Here is a 17,421-nt window from a genome sequence, read left to right as displayed (position 1 = left end):
CCTTCTGTCTTTTCTCCTGGGCACACACGCTTAGTCCCCAGGGGCTGGCTTGAAGGCCATGGCAGTAATTCACCAGAGAAAGGTAACCAAGAGAAACCATGGCCTGGCTTTTTCTACGTGCAGCTCTTCTGGGTCTTTCATTCCCTTCCATTCATTTCTGTTGGGTTTTGCTTCTGCCTGACATTTCCCCTGGCAGCTACTGTGTTTTCTTGAGCATCTCGGGGTTGGTTTGATGTGAGGGGTCCTGAACAAATTGCTCCAAGAACTATCACCCTGCATGACAGCAGTCTCTTTCTGGGAAAGTCAAACTTTTCTTCTTTGTGTTTTAATTGTATGATCCTCACATTACAATTTCAACACATCACCGTCTGACAGATATGCCATCACCTCGATTTATGCGAGTACATTTCTCTTTACACAGAGGAGGAAATGGGAAAGTAACGGTCATATTTCAAAACCACCTACAGTGCAGGTGGCATAAAATCTAACCTGACAATTATATTTGAAGGTAGAAATTAAAATGAAATCACTTTAGTATTTAGCAATTGACCAATATCAGATTATACAGCAAGCAATTTAATGCAAGGAAGTATGCAGGCCACAATATTTAAGTTTCTGGGCCTCACTTTGGGCTGTTGAACACTACCATAGCACCACTGAAAACTTAGTCACACACACTCCCCCCCCGGAAAATATATATATTTTAATGTAGTCCTTTTCCATTCTTGTCAGGGCCTTGAGGGCATGACCAAGCCTTAATGGCCCTGCCCAGCCCCACGCCTGTGGGCCCAGGACCTTCATTTTGGCTGTGCACGGGGCCATCAGTCCTTGCCCAGACTGTGCTCGGCCCAGGGACCCCCCACTGTCACAGTCCTGTCCCCACAGCCCCACTTGTGTACTAGCACATGCTCCTGTACAAATATTTAACAAACACGAAATTGCTACAAAACGGTATTGACACAGGTAGGATATGATGGGCCCACAGAGAGGAGCACAAACTGCGAGTGGTGCAATGGGCCCTGCGAGAAACCTGTAGAGTCTGACCAAGGCCAGGCTTCAGTGTCAGTCCCCGCCAGGCCCAGCCCTCGCTGTGACAGCCAGAGCGAAGACTTTGGTTCTTGGTTTTCGCATGTTTGTACAGCAGCACAGCTTGCTCTCTGCTTCATACACCTTTTTTTCTCTTTATTTGTGGGACTAAGAGAAGTCTAACACGAACAGAAGATGCTGTTTAGCACGAGGAACTTCTTCAGTATTGCAAAGCTAACAGGGACCAGCAAGTGGTTGGTGCGACAGTTTTGGTAAGTTTATGCTTTAGTTTTGTCTGGTGTTCAGTGACATTTAGTCAGAAAGCTGGAGGCAAAAGCAGCTGAATCCTGTCAAATTAGCGTTTCAGAGAAAGGTGCTTTTTTTTTCCACATTTTTAGTGTTCTTTTGCCTCCCAAGGCAGCAAGCTCTGCATCTCCAAGGGACTGAAAGATTGTCCCTTTTAATGTTTGTGAAATGCTGTTAATTCTTCCTGTGGGATTTAGCAGCAAAGTCAAGAAGGAAAGTTTCTTCTTAAGGTCAGTGTATGCTACAGGTACTGTAATCAATAAATACCTATCTGAATAAAGCACAGTAAATTCTTAGGCGTTTAGACAATTACCATGGCCAGTACCGGGGTGGGGGGGAATTTTCTCCTTGAAGCTGCAAGGTGAATCTCCGCTCTCCATATACATTGGAGGTGTGCAGGAAAAGCATCGTGTGATACAAGGTTCAAAGTTAACCAGGTAGATCTATCTCCATAACCTGGCTTTGGGTTCTTTCTTCAGCCGCATGGATGTGCCTGTCCCCCATGCTTGCAGAAAAGCACCTGCATGGCAGTGTTTCAGTAAGCTGCTTCTCATGCCTGTCACTTTTCTAGGATCAGGTTAAAATTACAGACTTGAAACTTAATTCCACATCTTTCTATGCTTTCATGTCAGTGTCAGTAAGAATAGCATTAACAGCATTACATAACAAATGATTAGTGCTAGAAAACAATATATGAGAATTTCATATTCACAGGAATCCTAATATGCAGTAAGTTAATTTTATTTATCATTTCTACATTACATCAGATGAAAACCAAATGTTTTCCAAGTTCTGTGATTTATTTGCTACATTTTTAAGGTGGTCCTGAAGCCTGAGTGATAATTTTTTTATGGATTTTGGATTTTCACTGCTGGCAATCAGTGGGAACTTTCTCTGGTTAGCAGAAATGATAGAAAAGCAATTTGGAAAACAGCTGCAGTAAAGTTGTTTTCCAATAAAGTCATCCAATTTGTTAAGCTCTCCACATAATGTTTATTATTTTTAGGGGTTTCTTTAACAGTATATCATAAAATTGGCATACACTATCACCGCTGTCTATGAGCATTACAAATTAAGCACACTGTGGCTGATAACCACAGGATAACCTAACATCTTATCAGTCTGTGCTGAGAGTCCAAAGTAATTACTGTGTCTGCTCAGGAAGGAGCAAGCCAACTGCTTGACCTTGCAATTTTGCCTGTTACATTTTAACTTCGGTATGGTGTCTCATGCTCCTTCTGTGGAATTTATTGCCCCACTTCTGCCTGTCTTTCAGAGGATGTGGACAACAGGGAAGGGAACACATTTCTTGAAGGTCATCATAGCAATAAAACAGAGTCATCATGGGAACATAGAGATCAGGAGCAGATCTCTGGTCCAACTTTATGCTTGTAGCCTGACAACAGTATGAGGTCAGCTGTGTCTTTGCTTAACCACATCTTAAAGATCAAGGGTGGTAATTCCAAATCCTCTCTGGGTAACCAGTTCAGTGCTTCACTATCTACCAGTGCAGAAATTAGTGGTGGGTATTTCTCAGTCCAATTCTCAATTGTGTCAAGTGGTAAAACAAGATGAATTAACAGAAGTTTGTGCCTGGCAGGTTGAGATTAAACAATCGCTAACTCCCTGGAAGGAATTGTAGGCTGCAATTAGAAACTCAAGGAGCAGCACCAAAGCTGCTCTAGGAATAATGCAGCAGTGGAGAGTAGAGTGACCAAGCAGTAAGCAATTGCATAGATTTTAAAACAGGACAAGTGTTCTTTCGTTTCCCCAAACTGGATAGAGTAGGAAATTCCTTTTCTGGAAAACAGTAATAAGAAAGTCACAGTTATGAAACCAATTTCCTTCAGAATATACACATTTAAGTTTGAGCCAATCCCCTGAATATCAACTAAGAGCCTTGGTACGCAAGGCTGGATTTCAGTAGCTTACCTTGGTAGGCTGTTTCTTGTGCTATGGTGGAAGCTACCTGCCCAGCCTTTCTTATAATGTCAGATATGTTCTATTCTGCAGCTGTTGAATATAGAATTACAGGAAATAATTTTACTGACTTTGTAACACCAACTTTGAATTCAAAAAGGGGGCATTTGGATGCTTGCAGACTGTTTCTAGGTTGTTTACATCAGGTTGGAAGCAAGCATGGTGGCAGAAGGATAACACTTACAGCAAAATATGTAACTCTATTTTACTAATTATTGTAATGTTATGAAGGCTAGTCTTTCTGGCTTGGAAATGTGCATTATTATTTTAAATGGTATTGCCACAAATATTTATTACATGTCACACATACAGTTTAGATCATATTTAACTTAAGAATGAATTTTCAGAGACACTCAAAGAAAATATATGGGCAACATTACTTTAAACTTAGAAGACAAGAAATCTGCTTTTTGTCTGCACGGTGCTACAGAAGGGTGCAGCCCTCCTCCAGTCTGGGGGCCTATGCAGAAACTGGACTCTGATGGTGCACATTGATAGGGATCTTTGTGGTGTTCTGTGCTTAGTTTAGTGGTGGATCTCCTGGCAGTCTGCATAATCTCTGGAGCACATTGCGCTGATATATGACAGCATATACAGAGTTCCAGCAATATTCATCTGCAGGGCACCTGCACGGGCTACTTCTTATATCGTCTCTGTTTCTGCCATTACACATAATCCTTTTCACTGTGGAAAAAAGTAATCTTAATAATGGCAGTGGTTTAACATGTATCTAAAACACTTTTAAGATGCCCAGAAGGAAAACACAGAGCATTTAGATATCTTCAGTTAAAGTTCTGCTACTTGATTTGAAAAGTCATGCAGTTTGTGCTGGGATGTCAAACGGACAGTAATAATGTGTGGTACCATTGCCTTAAGAGCTGCTGTCTTCCTCCAGTTTCCACTGAAGCTAATTATGCATGTCTTTCCCTCCAGATTTAACTAATAGAACACCATAATCTTTAGAAGCCATAATAGACCTATCCAGTACCAGGGCTTTTATTCACTGGAGTTAACAGAAGAACGAACAGAAATTCTTGGGTTTTTCCCCTGAATTTTCCCAGCTGTGAGCTCTGGGGCTTGGCAATTGGCAGGTGCTGTAACTGAGCCTGGCCTCAAAGGTGAGCCAAAGGGAAGCCTACTTGGAAATACAAAAGTGGTAATTGCAGTCAGTCCATTTGTTTGCATTACTTTGGTCTCCATTCCATCAGATCAGTCTAAAAATGCTGCCTTTAATTAAAAAAACATGTTTGGCTTGTACCCATTCAAACCTTAGCAAGAGTAGAGTGCAGGCTGTGTTATGCTAAGGAGGGCTGTAGATAGAGTGTCAGGGAAGGGGCTAAGGTGCCACTCTCCCTTATTAATCTTAAGCGTGTAGAAACACAGGCTTGGATGTGACTTTCATTAAGACACCTAGTCTAAGCTAGAGGAAATGTGATGATGTAACTTCTGTGGGTGATTACCAACATGCAATTTCATGTGATCCTGAAGTTATAAATCTGTCTGGAGGTCAGAATGCACTGAATAAATACACTGCACATGCCCAGAATATCTCTTGTGTGGTAGGAGAAGGACCAGAGCACATGGCTATTTTGTTGGGTTTTTTTACCCTCTTCCCCAGTGTGATCAAGAGATCACATACACAAAAGAGATTTCATACACATCTAAATGCCACCATTTGTATTGTTGGTGGCGGAACATGGCAAGTGTCTACTCATCCACAAAGCACAAAGGAGGGAGAAAGAGCACCAAGATCCATTCCTCATATTCTGTGCCCCCAAAATACAGTTTTGCGTATGCATATCAGAAGGCAAAAGAAACCACATCTAATTACAGTTTATAATACAATTTGAGACACTGTTAAGGTGGTGATCAATATAGTGCATAGTGGCATGTTGTGTTGTCTGACAGTAAAAATTATTTAAACTCATTAACACAGTCCATCAAGCTGATCCATCTGGGTCAAATGAGAGGAGTGGGAATGATTTCAGCTGCTTGCTCATTGGCTTGAACATGAAAACAATTTTGTGTCAAATGACAAAAAGCATGTATTTTTTGCTCTTTTGACACAGGTATGGGCCACCAGCTCAAATGAATGTTCAGCTCAGAGGTCGTGACCTCCTTACTCTACAAAACTACACAGCAGATGAGCTGAAGTATTTGCTGTGGATGGCCTCAGATTTGAAACAAAGGATAAAGAACAAAGGAGAGGTAAAATGCTTTAACCGTAATCAGGTCATTCAGATGTTGAAATAAATATTGTTCTGAAGAGTATTGGGAATGAGCCATTCAGCTGTCTCATCCTAAACAACATCACCTGAATTCTTAAATACTGTAAATTGTGTGCTACAAATCAAAGGGCCTTCCTTTGTGTTCAGAGATATTCTTTAAATACTCCAGAGGACTTTGCAAGTGAAAAGTTTAAATAGTTTTGCATAGCCAACTCCCTGTTGTTAGCTAACCCCATCCGTCACACATGGTGTACATGGAGCACGAAACGCAGGAAATGGAAGACACTTCCCTGCATGGTATTAAATCAGAATCAGACTTCTCCTTAATGCTAGCTCAAATTGAGTGCCAAAATGCAGTTGTTTTTTGTTCCTAGAACAATATTTTTTGCTTCTTTCCCTTTAACCTTTCCACTGCTCATAGATTCCTTGAAGGGCAGGAAGACAAAGCTACAGCTAAAACCACACCTGTATAACTTCTCTAATGCTGAATTAAAATGTGAAAGAAATATTTCACACTTTAAAGTGTATAATGACTATAAAATTGAAAAGCTTTCCATTTTCATGTCTAGTATTTGCCTTTGATGCAAGGAAAATCTTTGGCCATGATTTTTGAGAAAAGAAGCACAAGAACAAGATTATCTACAGAAACAGGTAGGTCTGAGCAATGTCACAGTCAGATTTTATAAGAAATTGTATAGTGTGAGTATATACTGAAAAACACTGCATAGTTTTGTGTTTAGTAACTTCTGCTCAGGAGAAACCGAAAGATTGAAAGCAAAAATAGGAAAAGGTAGCTAATTGTGTTTCACCTTTTGTATTAATGTCACAAGGACATCACTTTAGTCACTGAAATTTCACCAAACCATTCCAAAACATGATAGATCAGAAATAAAGTAACTGTCAGAAAGAAGCATTTCTGGTGTAAGCTCCTAGTTGTACTGGCAAGATGCATATTTCCTAACATTATTTCAGTAAGCATCGCAAAATTTATTCTGTGCAATCTCTGAAAAGTATTTTTCTAATGTATTATGCATTACTGTTGTCACATTTCAGAGTATGTGTTTTGGCTGGGAATCATACTAATGCCTTGATATAAATTAAGGGGGGGAGGTGGGGGGGAATTAACATGATTACCTCCAGGAAAGATAACTTGATGGAGACTCCAGAGTATTAGCCTAATACGATCAGGCACTGGAACGTTATTCTTTTAGGATACAGTCCTGCAAACACAGAAATGCATACATGTCTTTATTTACATGGTAGTTGTTCTGAAGTCAATGGGACCACTGAAATAAATAATTCATATTCTTGCATCTTAGCAAGGAATAACTATGAATTGATGACACATCAAGGAAGGAGAAGCTTGCCCTTCTCACATTTAAGTTGACCCAGCATCCCTTAAGCTGACTTCTCCTTAGTGAAGGGACAGGAAATTTGTTGAATGTTCACATCGTTTTCTACAAAGTGTGAGGGAAAAGGTAAAAATAATGGAAGGAAGAAGCAGATGCAGTAACCACAAGCATTTCTGAATTTGCCTATATATCATCTGACACACCTATTTACCTGCTGATCCTGGTCCTTATGGAGACTACTTGTTGCTTTCTGTTTTCTCCAGATAAGCAGGACTTATGAATGGGTTTCTCTTGTGCATTCCCTCTCTGTGAAGACCACCTAACTTTTAATTCCAGAGTTTTTAGTGCAGTTTCTTGTTGTCTGCAATACTGGTGCATGGGCAGGTAATGGGGAATTCTCTGAATCCGTTTATCCTTCATGCTTCTGTATTCAGAGAGAAGCACTATTTTGTCCTTTTCTTTTGAAGGCTTATGGAAGGGGGAAGCTCAGGAAAGTTCAAATGAATTAGCTTAAGGATGGAAGTTAATGCACATAAGTTCTTCCAAGAGGAATTAAGCACCAGTGAAATAAAACCAATTTATTTCTGAGTGAGAGCTTCCACAAGGGAGTTTAATGCAGTTTAACTTCTGTGCATTAACTTCACACCTTCAGTTAATTGGTCTTAAGTCTCCTAAGCCTAAGACTTTGTTTCAAAGGCAGACTCAAGTTTTTTCTGTCCATGGAAACTATGCATTTCAGCTGCTTTTTAACATACGTGACTTCTCCCTTGGAATTGCTAACTCAAAACAAATGTGGGGTCATATGTGTTCCTTTTAGCTAAATAAGCTAATTTAATACAATTTTCTAATGTCCAATGAAAGTGGACATTGAAGTGGATTGGAGTATTTATAAAATACCTGAGTCATCTCAAATAGCATTTCCTATGTGTTGCATCTTCAGTATCTTGAAAGAGGTCACTTGTGGGACAAGGTTCTGGTGATAAGATTAATCTAAATAAACTTTGCAGCTCTCAGGAACAACTAGATGAAAATCAGTGTGTTTCTTTACAAAGGAGTAGAGACTTGGAAAGCACTGATTACAAAGTCTACTCTGTGCAGTGTCTAGGAGATTGTTGCCATATATTAACACCATGGAAGTCTTTTCAGAAGTCCTGCTGTCCCAATGCCTATGAAGAATAACATTACTGAAAAATAAACAAACAGAACCACAGAATGGTTGTGGTTGAAAGAGACCTCTGGAGGTCATCTGGTCCAAATCCCCTGCTCAAGCAGGGCCACCTAGAGAGCCAGTTGCCCAGGACCATGTCCAGGAGGCTTTTGAATAGCAACAAGGATGGAGACACCACAATGTTCTGGGGCAACCTATTCCAGTGCTCAGTCACCCTTTCAGTAAAAAACTGTTTCCTGATGTGCAGAGGGAGCCTCCCATGTTTCAGTTTTTGCCCATTGCGCCACTGAAAAGCACCTGGCTCCATCCTCTTTGTACCCTCTCTTCAGGTATTTATATACATTAGTAAGATTCCCCTTGAGCCCTCTCCCATCCTCATATGAAAGATGCTTCAGTCCCTTAGTCATCTTGACAGCCCTTTGTTAACATAGTCATACTGACTCTCTCCAGTATGTCCATGTCTCTCTTGTATGGAGGAGCCCAGAACTGGACACTCTAGCTGTGGTCTTACCAGTGCTGAATAAAGCAGAAGGATGGCCTCCCTCCAACTCTTTGTCTAGTGCAGCCCCGAACTCCATTTGCTGAAACAGCACATTGCTGGCTCATGTTGAACTTGGTGTCCACCAAGCTGCCAAGCTGCTTCCTAGCTGGGTGGCCTCCAGCATGTACTGGTGCATAGGGTTGTTCTTCCTTAGGTGCAAGACTTCGCACTTCTTGCTGAACTTATGGGGTTCCTGTCAGCACATTTCTCCAGCCTGTTGAGGTCCCTCTGGATGGCAACACAACCCTCTGGTGGTATCATCCACTCCTCCCAGTTTTGTGTCATCAGCAAAATTGCTGAGAGCACACTCTGCCCCATCATCCAGATCATTAATGAAGATGATAAACAGGACTGGAGCCAGTACTGAGCCCTGGGGTATGCTGCTAGTCACTGGCGTCCAACTAAACTTTGTGCCACTGATCACCTGGCCATTCAGCCAGTTCTTAACCAGCCTCACTGTCTACTAATTCAGCGTATATGTCAACAGCTTGTCTATGAGGATCTTATGGGAGACAGCATCAAGGGCCGTATGAAGTCCAGGTCGACAATACCCACTGCTCTCCCCTCCTCTACCAGGCCAGTCTTTTCATCAAAGAAGTTTATCAAGTTGGCCAAGAATGACTTCCCCTCAGTGAAGCCATCCTGACTACGCCTGATGATTTTCTTGTCCTTAATTCACCTGGAAATGCTGTACAGGGTTAGCTGCTCCATCACCTTTCCAGAAATCAAGGTGAGGCTAACCAGTCTGTAATTCTTGGGTCCACCTTCTTGCTCTTCTTGAAGATAGGGATGACATTTCCTTTCCTCCAGTCCTTAAGCACTTCTCCCAGTCTCCAAGATCAATCAAAGATAATCAGAACATTAATTTATAATGTGTTGTAAGAGAACAGTTGATGTTTGTGGCTTTTCAAATGTCTCTAAACTGTTTTATTCTGATGACAGTGCAACTGTGATGAATAGTGTACAGCTCCTTGTGGTATAATTCATTGCCCCTTTATTCTCTTGAATATAATCTTGTCCTAATGCATATTTCTGAAACCCATATTATTTTACTGTTTTGAAGAGTTTTAGTGGTGGTGTAAGTTTTAGTGAAGTTTGGTGAAGAACTACAAGTAACTTCCATAAGGTATTGGCAAAGTAAACCCAGTTTTGTGGAGCCTTCTAGATATATTGCTATCACTGGCTATTATATTGGAAAATGTGACATCTCTACTATTGTACTGGAAAATGTCATCAGTTTGCAGTGAGAATCCCATACCTATTCCGCATAAAATCTTGCGTGCTTTTTGAAAACAAAGGTATTCCACATGGTCATATATTACTTGTAAAATAAACATCCTCAGGCATGGCATAAAGGTGAATGCCCTGTTTTTGTTATAGCTTTGGTCTAAAATATTCTGATTGTCACTATTGCTCTGAAAATATACAGCTGCAGTTATGTTTTACTGAACAAGTCATAAATAAATCCAACCATTTCACAGATGCTGAATGCAGACAATATGTCACAGGGTAGAAATGGAGAGGAAACAATAGAGGCAGAAAAGCTCTGTATACCTTCTTTTGTTCTGCATTGGAATATCCAAGGTCTTAACAGCTTTAGAGAGGTTCACTGCCACTGGCTTTGGTGGAATTGCTCCCAACTCACTCATCTTACATAGCGGGGTGAGAGGAACATGATGTCCATGCCTGAAGACTACTACATACAGTCACAGAAAAAATAGCATCACTTCATGTGTTCTAATGTAGTCGTGATGGTATTATATGGCAGGAATGCAGGGTCTGTTTTTTGTTGGAATGGCTGGTATTATTTAGCTTGGCCATATTAAAGAGGGGCCAAGAGTACTCTTTTAGCTTACTTACCACTGAGAGGGGTAGTTTAAAAAAACGCTTATCAGTTTTTAGGCTTCTACTTTAGGAATATTCCTGTAATCGCTGCCTAAAAGAGTTCTTTGTTATCAGTCTAAACTGAGAAATACTTTCTAGATTGTAAGTCCTGGCAGGCAGTGAGGAAACTAACAAATCCAAATCCAGATATCTTGAGATATAAAAAAAGGATTCTTCCTATGAGTTTGAGAAGATGGCTGTGTATGTCTCCTGGTGACAGCGAGGTAGCCACACAACCCTGTACCCAATGTGTGAACTAGAGGATTCACTTTGACCCACTTAATTACCCAGTGTAGCAAGGACAGGCTGAAACGGAGATCTGCCAGCACTCATGTCCTATGTGAAAGAGTTTGCTCAATAAAACTTAAAATGGGCTCAATAATGTGCCACAGCCTGAGGCATAAAACTGTCAATTTCTCTGAAAACTAACAGTAGTAAGAAGTGTGGACATGAAGTAACAATCTATTCCGGCTCTGCAATACAAACATTTAATACAGTTTTTTGAAGATACCAAGATTCATATAAAAGTTAGCATGTGGCTTTGGATATGACCAGCTTGTGACAACAAAAAGGATTAGATCTTCTAGTCTAACAAAGCACTCTAGCATGTGCTTGTTTGCTGAACTGGTGCCTGCATATCTTCAAAAGTCATCATTTTTTTCTTTCTACTAGTAGTCTGGATGAAAGAATTTGAAGCAAAGGTTCTGTTTCTGCAACTATATACAAAGCTAGAGAGAAGAGCTCCTGTATTTCCAGATGGAAAATTTTGGATGGAATATGTTCCCAGGCCTTGCACAGATGGCCAGTTCATGAGCAGAAAGCCCAACACATTAGGACTCTGCTATGTACACAGACTCCAGGTGGTAGATCCAACTGGGCTGCCTGACGTCTGGCAGTTCTGAATAAATGGCCAGATTCCTCTTTTTCTACCTGGGCATTATTTATAGAAAACAGAACATGTCCATGGGAGGCTGCCTGGACTGTGAAACATCTACCAAAGATTATGCAATTAAAAAGGCTAAAATGCAGAGCTGTTGTATTGTGTGGAACTTGCAGGGATAAATCACTGACATAATTGTATATGACTTTGGAAAAAAACACAAGAAGTTGGACAGGAAAAGTTACTACAAATGACACCATCCTTGAGGTCTTGACTTAAAAACTTGCATTGAATAGATAGGCTGTACTGTCTAGGGAACAGTTTGCATGCACATTCCCATTAATACAGTGTTTGTGTCTGAGCTGCAGAGAGGAGGTGAAAGTATTTGAGGAAAACTAATCATTTTTCCTGCCTTAATATAAAAATGCTTCTGTATAACCAAGAAAGGAGGGCAAAGCAACCAACAAACATATAGTGCTTTTCTAACAGCAAAAAGTAATAGTAGAATAAATGATGCTTAAGTCTTAAAAGTTTACTGTGTCTGACTCTAATCTTAATGAGATTTGGAGCAATCTCTAATCAGAACAAAAGGAAAGTAAAATTGGGCTCATTCAATAAAATGAGTATACACTGGCTGGACAGAGCAGAGATTTGCCCTTCAGGTGGGGTCTGGAGCATCATTAATTTTAGTCTGACTTTTAAGGAAATTGAGGCAATGATTTGCCAGTATTATTTTGATCTATTGCATTTTAAAGGCTAGAGAGTGGCTGAACTGATGCAAAGTGGAAGACCTCACCTCAATCCTGCTGCCTGTATGGGATGGAAGTTAATAAGGTCTGCTCTGTGTTAGGGGCACAGCTGTGGGGCTCAGGCCTGCCACCTGAACCTAGGTGTTTGGTTTCATCTGTGAAAGGTTTCACTGTTCACTTCTGGTTTAATCCTTTTTTGAAGAGTAGCTGTAGGATCAACTTTTTAATCTTTGGCAAGCCTGTGCAAAAATAATGTTGAAACTCAGTCCTGGAGCTGTCTGCAGTGCCATCTACTGACTACAACCAGCCCAAGCAGCTTTTAACCTTTTTTCCTTTTCCTCCCCTTTTTTCCTTTCTCTTTTTTTCCTTTTTTTTTTTTTTTTTTCTTTCCACAGCATGAAATGTGTTACCACCCCCAAGAGATCACAGTTTAGTAGAGAACGGGGGTCTCTGCTCTGCTGCTCTGTATGCAGTTTTTCTCTTCCTGGCAATAAAAATAAGATGGGCTTCTAAATTTTTGTCACAATAAAAAGTTTCCCCGCAGTGTTGTCTCAACAAGGTTGGTTTGTCCACACTGAGATTCTCTGGAAATTTTCTCCATCATGGATATTAGTGACAGGGCAAGATCTCCCTGAAAAGTTCTCTATTAGAAGGGAGTTTTTCTTATGCAGAATGTCTTCCCCAGTGCACAGAAAATGCCTTACAGGGCTACTACTTACAGCCCAGTTCAAGTCCTACACTTTGTACATCCCCAGCTGTAGGACTCTGTGTCCTGTGCTAGGCTTATGCTAAATAATTTGTGACAGTTCATCAAACAGCTCCCCTCAGGCCCCATCCTCCCAGTATGTAGCCACGATGGATTTTGCACTGTAATTCAGTGGAGGGAGGCTTTAGGCTTAAACCAGGCAAAGGCAGGGAGATTCAAGTGCTGGTGGAAAAAAGCTGGTTTTCTCCCTGTCTGTCAACTGGTTGCTTGTGATAGCTTTCTAATGGTGGTGCAACGGAAATAAGGCAGGACAGAACCTGAGAGTTTCCCTTAGCATGTAGTTTGCCTTTATCCAAGATACTGTCCAGACACCTTTTAAGTTCCCCAGAGTGTTTTATATTCTTAAATGATGCTCAGCTCTTTCCATGGTTTCTTGTTCAGGAATGGATTTCACTCTTTGGACCTAATCTACCCAGTTCCTTGAGTCACCTTGTAAATTCTTAACTAATGCAAGGTGGAGAGAAGCTGGCAGTGCCTGAGATTTTTCCTTCTCTCTCTGTCACATGATAATTTTTAAGGCACTTGGTCACTTGTGGGCAAGCTCAAGTTTGTTATAGTGCATGAGGAGACTTAGGGTTTTCTATCTGAGTGACTATACTGGAAGCATCTTACAAGCATGTGGAATTACACCTAGTGACTCAGATGGCCCCTCTAGGGTGCTAAGTCCCTTGAAGTAGAAATTCAGCATGATGAAAGGATTACCTAACTCTTAGCAGGGAGCCACAGTGATGCTTTTGGCAATATGTAGCCTTGCAGCTTGAATGACTGTTCCTGTGAACACAGATCAGAACTCATGCCTAAGGATTTCAGCAAAGCATGACATTTGAATGGTTTTATTCCAAAATACATTAATTTGTGTCTTGTATGTCAGACTTCAAGTGTTTGAAACATTTGAATGCCCTGCTGAGTTTTAGTTTTATTGCTGTAAATACTTTTTACATGAAGAAGATTTTAAATCTTGGCTGTAAATATGAGGTGCTGGTGTTTAATTTCTTTTTTTTATTTGCCCTCACTGTAGGATTTGCTCTTCTTGGAGGACATCCTTCCTTCCTTACAACACAAGACATACACCTGGGCACTAATGAGAGCCTCACAGATACAGCAAGGTTGGTAAAACATCCCTTGAATGATCACTGTGTATTTGGTAGTTGATCAGGCTGAAACCTGTCTTATAGAATTTGGGGAGCTAGTATTTTCTTTCTGGAAAATGTCAGAAGGCAGTCCAAATTTCTTAAATATTTACAGTTCAGCTCACAGAATCTGTAGTTCAGTACATCATCATTCCATCCACTCTAGCTCTCCAAAACGTCTCATGAGAAATATTTTTATTAAATTTGGCATATAGAGTGTTAATGAGAGTGACAATCACAAACAGAAACACTTTATGAACCTCAGTAGTATAGCTCCACTGATGACAGCACATATATTCAAATAAGACTAGAACCTTCTGATTTTGTTGTTCTTCATGGAGCTAGACATACGACTGACTGGCAAATCAAAAAATAAAATCAAAAAGCAAAGACCTTATTTATCCTAGTTAGGACAGCTGCTCATGGGCCTTAGCCTACCTGCAGTGGCAGGGGGGCACTGAAGGCCACTCTGATCCCCCTATTTCAGCAGAACCAAACTAGACTGACAATTTGCAGTCAGTTCCTGATTTCATGTGCCTTCCGCTGCAGCTGTACCCACTGTCAGGACTGCTGTGGAGGCTGGATTATAGCATTGTTCTCTTACTGGGACCCTGGAAGATTTTAATCAGTCCCACATGCACGCAGGTAGCTAGCAGCCTATCCCCATTGCCATAGCATGGAAGAACTGAGCTCAAGGTTTTTCTCCAGTAAATTCCCTCCAATGTTGCAGAAAGTAGGCAGAACATGAGGTTATCTTTTTCAGGTGTGTTTGCTCTTTTTCATAGCTCTCCATATATTAAACACTCATCTAGCCTCAGTATTGTACTTCTTTCTAGGCAGCCCTTTTCACAGCCTGCGGTCAATTCTGTCAGGCTCAGCTGTTGTCTCTTAAAGGTCCTTTTTGTTCTGCTGAAAGATATGCAGTACCAAGCTTGTCAGCCTCAACTCAAAACATGCAGCCAGCCAGCTGAGGTTCCATTGCCTTTGCTGTATACTACAGCTTTCACAGTCAGCGGGAGAGACTGCTTGAGAACTATGTCGATGTTCTCTCTGTGATGAAATCCAAGGAAAATGTAAGAAAAAGACCAAATATTTGAACATTTTAAATTTTCCTTTCTTGCTTTTAACTACTGAAGTGGAAGACATATGGGTGTTTATAGTAGAAAGTCAAGATTTCAGTCTCTTGAGGCTTGAAAGTACTTAGCTCTCACTCCCTGCTAGATACATAACTCTGCCAGTATCAAAGTAAGGTGCAACAACAGTGGTCAGATGTTTCAACAAAACTGCTTTAGTAACTACAAGCTTAAAAGACTCAAACATCCTGTAAACCTGTGGGCCTACAAAGGGAGCAGATTAATCTGAGACTAGTCTGAGGTACATTAGGCCACTGTGTCCAGTGACCACTGTATCCATTTTGGCAGAGCTCATACACTACTGTGGGATTCAAATACATGCCCTCAAAAGAGATTCTTCATGCATCATGGGACATAGCCCCAGATTAAGCAGGACAGCTATAGCTTCGTCACAGTGTGCCATTTAAATGCTTCAGAGCACTTGCATCCCTGCCACAACTCTACTGGTGTGAGAGATGGAGGATTTTCCAAGTCAAATATGCATAGCTTACTATGTCATGTTAAAGATGAAAGGGAAACATATCGAAGGTAAATTCCCCACACTGATGTAAATAAGTATTATTCTCCAAGTGTCTTGCCTTTTCTTCCATTCTCACTGGACCATTGTAAGCAGAGAGCCTCTTGCCTGAGAAGGGAGAGGAGGAGAGGATGCTGACAGAAGGCACAGAGGCAGAGAGGCTGGGGCTGAAGAGACAGAACCTGACATGGTGAACAGGGATACTGGCATGCCAGGCTGGAAAGATGAGGATCAGCTATTTACATCAACTTAAAGGAACTGAAATTTTGAAGGGATGTGACACACCTGAACAGTGGAGAACGAATAAAAAAGTACAGAGATGTCACATTTGGGAAAGAGTGAGTTCAAATCCCAAGTCATGTCCCAGATCCAAGACAATGATGTGGAAGGATTGCAGTGCCACCAAAGGTGTCAGGTGAAGCCAAAGAAAGAATTGATTTACCAGGGCCCATGTGAAATTGCACTGTGGCACTTGTGAATGAGAAGGGAAGGGTGGTGAGAATCTTCAGAGCAGTATGTCAGGGTGCCATGTGGGCCAGCGGCTCCTTGGGCACTACGGAGGCTGGGGTGCCAGGAGCTCCCCCTGGGCCAGGCAAGGCAGGGTCTTGTCAGCCAGCACTGGTCCCCATGCCTCCAGCCAGGGAGCAGGGCAGCCGGGAGGCAGCCAGTAGCAGCCACAGCCCAGAGCATCAGGCACCTCTGTGAATATGGGGGTGGACCAAGGCCAGGCTGGGACATCAGCCTGCATGTAGGGGTCCAGGTCAGGATCAGCATGGGCATTGTTACAAAGTAGCAAGAGATGTGACTCCCAAGAGAAGGGGATTGACCCTGGTGGAGGCTCCTCACAGTGCTGTCTAGGAGCCTCCTCCCCCCGCGACGTCAGAGCAATGAAGGATAGCCCTCAGCTGCGCTATTGCAAAGGTGGCTCTGAGCCCCAGAAGCCAAACCTCCAGGAAGGGAAAGATGTGGTCAGGGCCGTTACGCAGTGCTCCCCTGCAATAACCTCTCCAAGCACCATCGCACCAGATGTGTAGGACTGTCATCCTCTCTGGCTTTCTACCATTCAGATGCCAGCCCTGCAGCAAATCCAGGTGTGTTCTGATACACAGACATGCTTTGTATAGGCCAGTTTTCATTTCTTCTTCTTCCCAAGTGGGATAAATAAAGGGCCATTAAATCTTCGGTTCACAGTCTCTTGAATGTCCTTTGTTTACACAAGCAAAGGGAAAAAAAAAGACAATAAACTGCAAGGAATAAGGCAAAACAGTAGAAGCAAGCAAATCTTCCAGCCATTCTGGAGGAGTTCCAATTCCATGGACAAATCTCCCACAATACCCACTTCCCATGCAAGCCTTCAGCCCCTCTTTTCTCTGTCACTGCTTGCTCTCACAGGTCAAGTCCCTGACAGGAGGGTTTTGCTCCTCTGCTGAGTCACAGCACTCACCTTCTACAGTGGAGTGAGGGCTTCCCAAGTCTTTACAGAGCCCCACATGCTCTGCTTCACTCCTGCTCTCTCATTAGCAGAATTATTATTGACTTTGCATAATCAAGGCTGAGCAATTTACCCAAAAGAACAACCGGAGTGTTAATTCCTTGGCATTTCTTGTGAATGAAGGATAACATCCCAACCTCATTCAGTTAATGTAAGAATAAAAAAAAGAATGCCTGTAGTAGACCCAGAGGGCATTTCAAATATTTACAGCCATGTGTCTGGGGCTCTGAAGGCCTTAGAAGTACTTGAGATTGAGACTTAAAGCAAAA

General features: G+C 41.7%; 1 protein-coding gene across 1 annotated transcript in view; it reads left to right on the top strand.

Moving 5' to 3' along the window:
- Positions 1–589: 589 nt before the first annotated feature.
- OTC (ornithine transcarbamylase) overlaps positions 590–17,421 on the top strand; it is a 31,299-nt gene continuing 14,467 nt past the window's right edge. Inside the window, exons 1-5 of the mRNA XM_056329980.1 lie at positions 590–1,299; positions 2,197–2,269; positions 5,378–5,520; positions 6,110–6,191; positions 13,899–13,986. Coding sequence (XP_056185955.1) covers positions 1,222–1,299; positions 2,197–2,269; positions 5,378–5,520; positions 6,110–6,191; positions 13,899–13,986 — 464 coding nt within the window. The 5' untranslated portion in view covers positions 590–1,221. The remainder of the gene's footprint in view (positions 1,300–2,196; positions 2,270–5,377; positions 5,521–6,109; positions 6,192–13,898; positions 13,987–17,421) is intronic.

Source organism: Falco biarmicus, chromosome 2, assembly GCF_023638135.1.
Source record: "Falco biarmicus isolate bFalBia1 chromosome 2, bFalBia1.pri, whole genome shotgun sequence".
Taxonomy (NCBI): Eukaryota; Metazoa; Chordata; class Aves; order Falconiformes; family Falconidae; genus Falco; species Falco biarmicus.
Note: the sequence above shows the minus strand (reverse complement) of the source record. Positions and strands in the feature narration are given on the sequence as shown.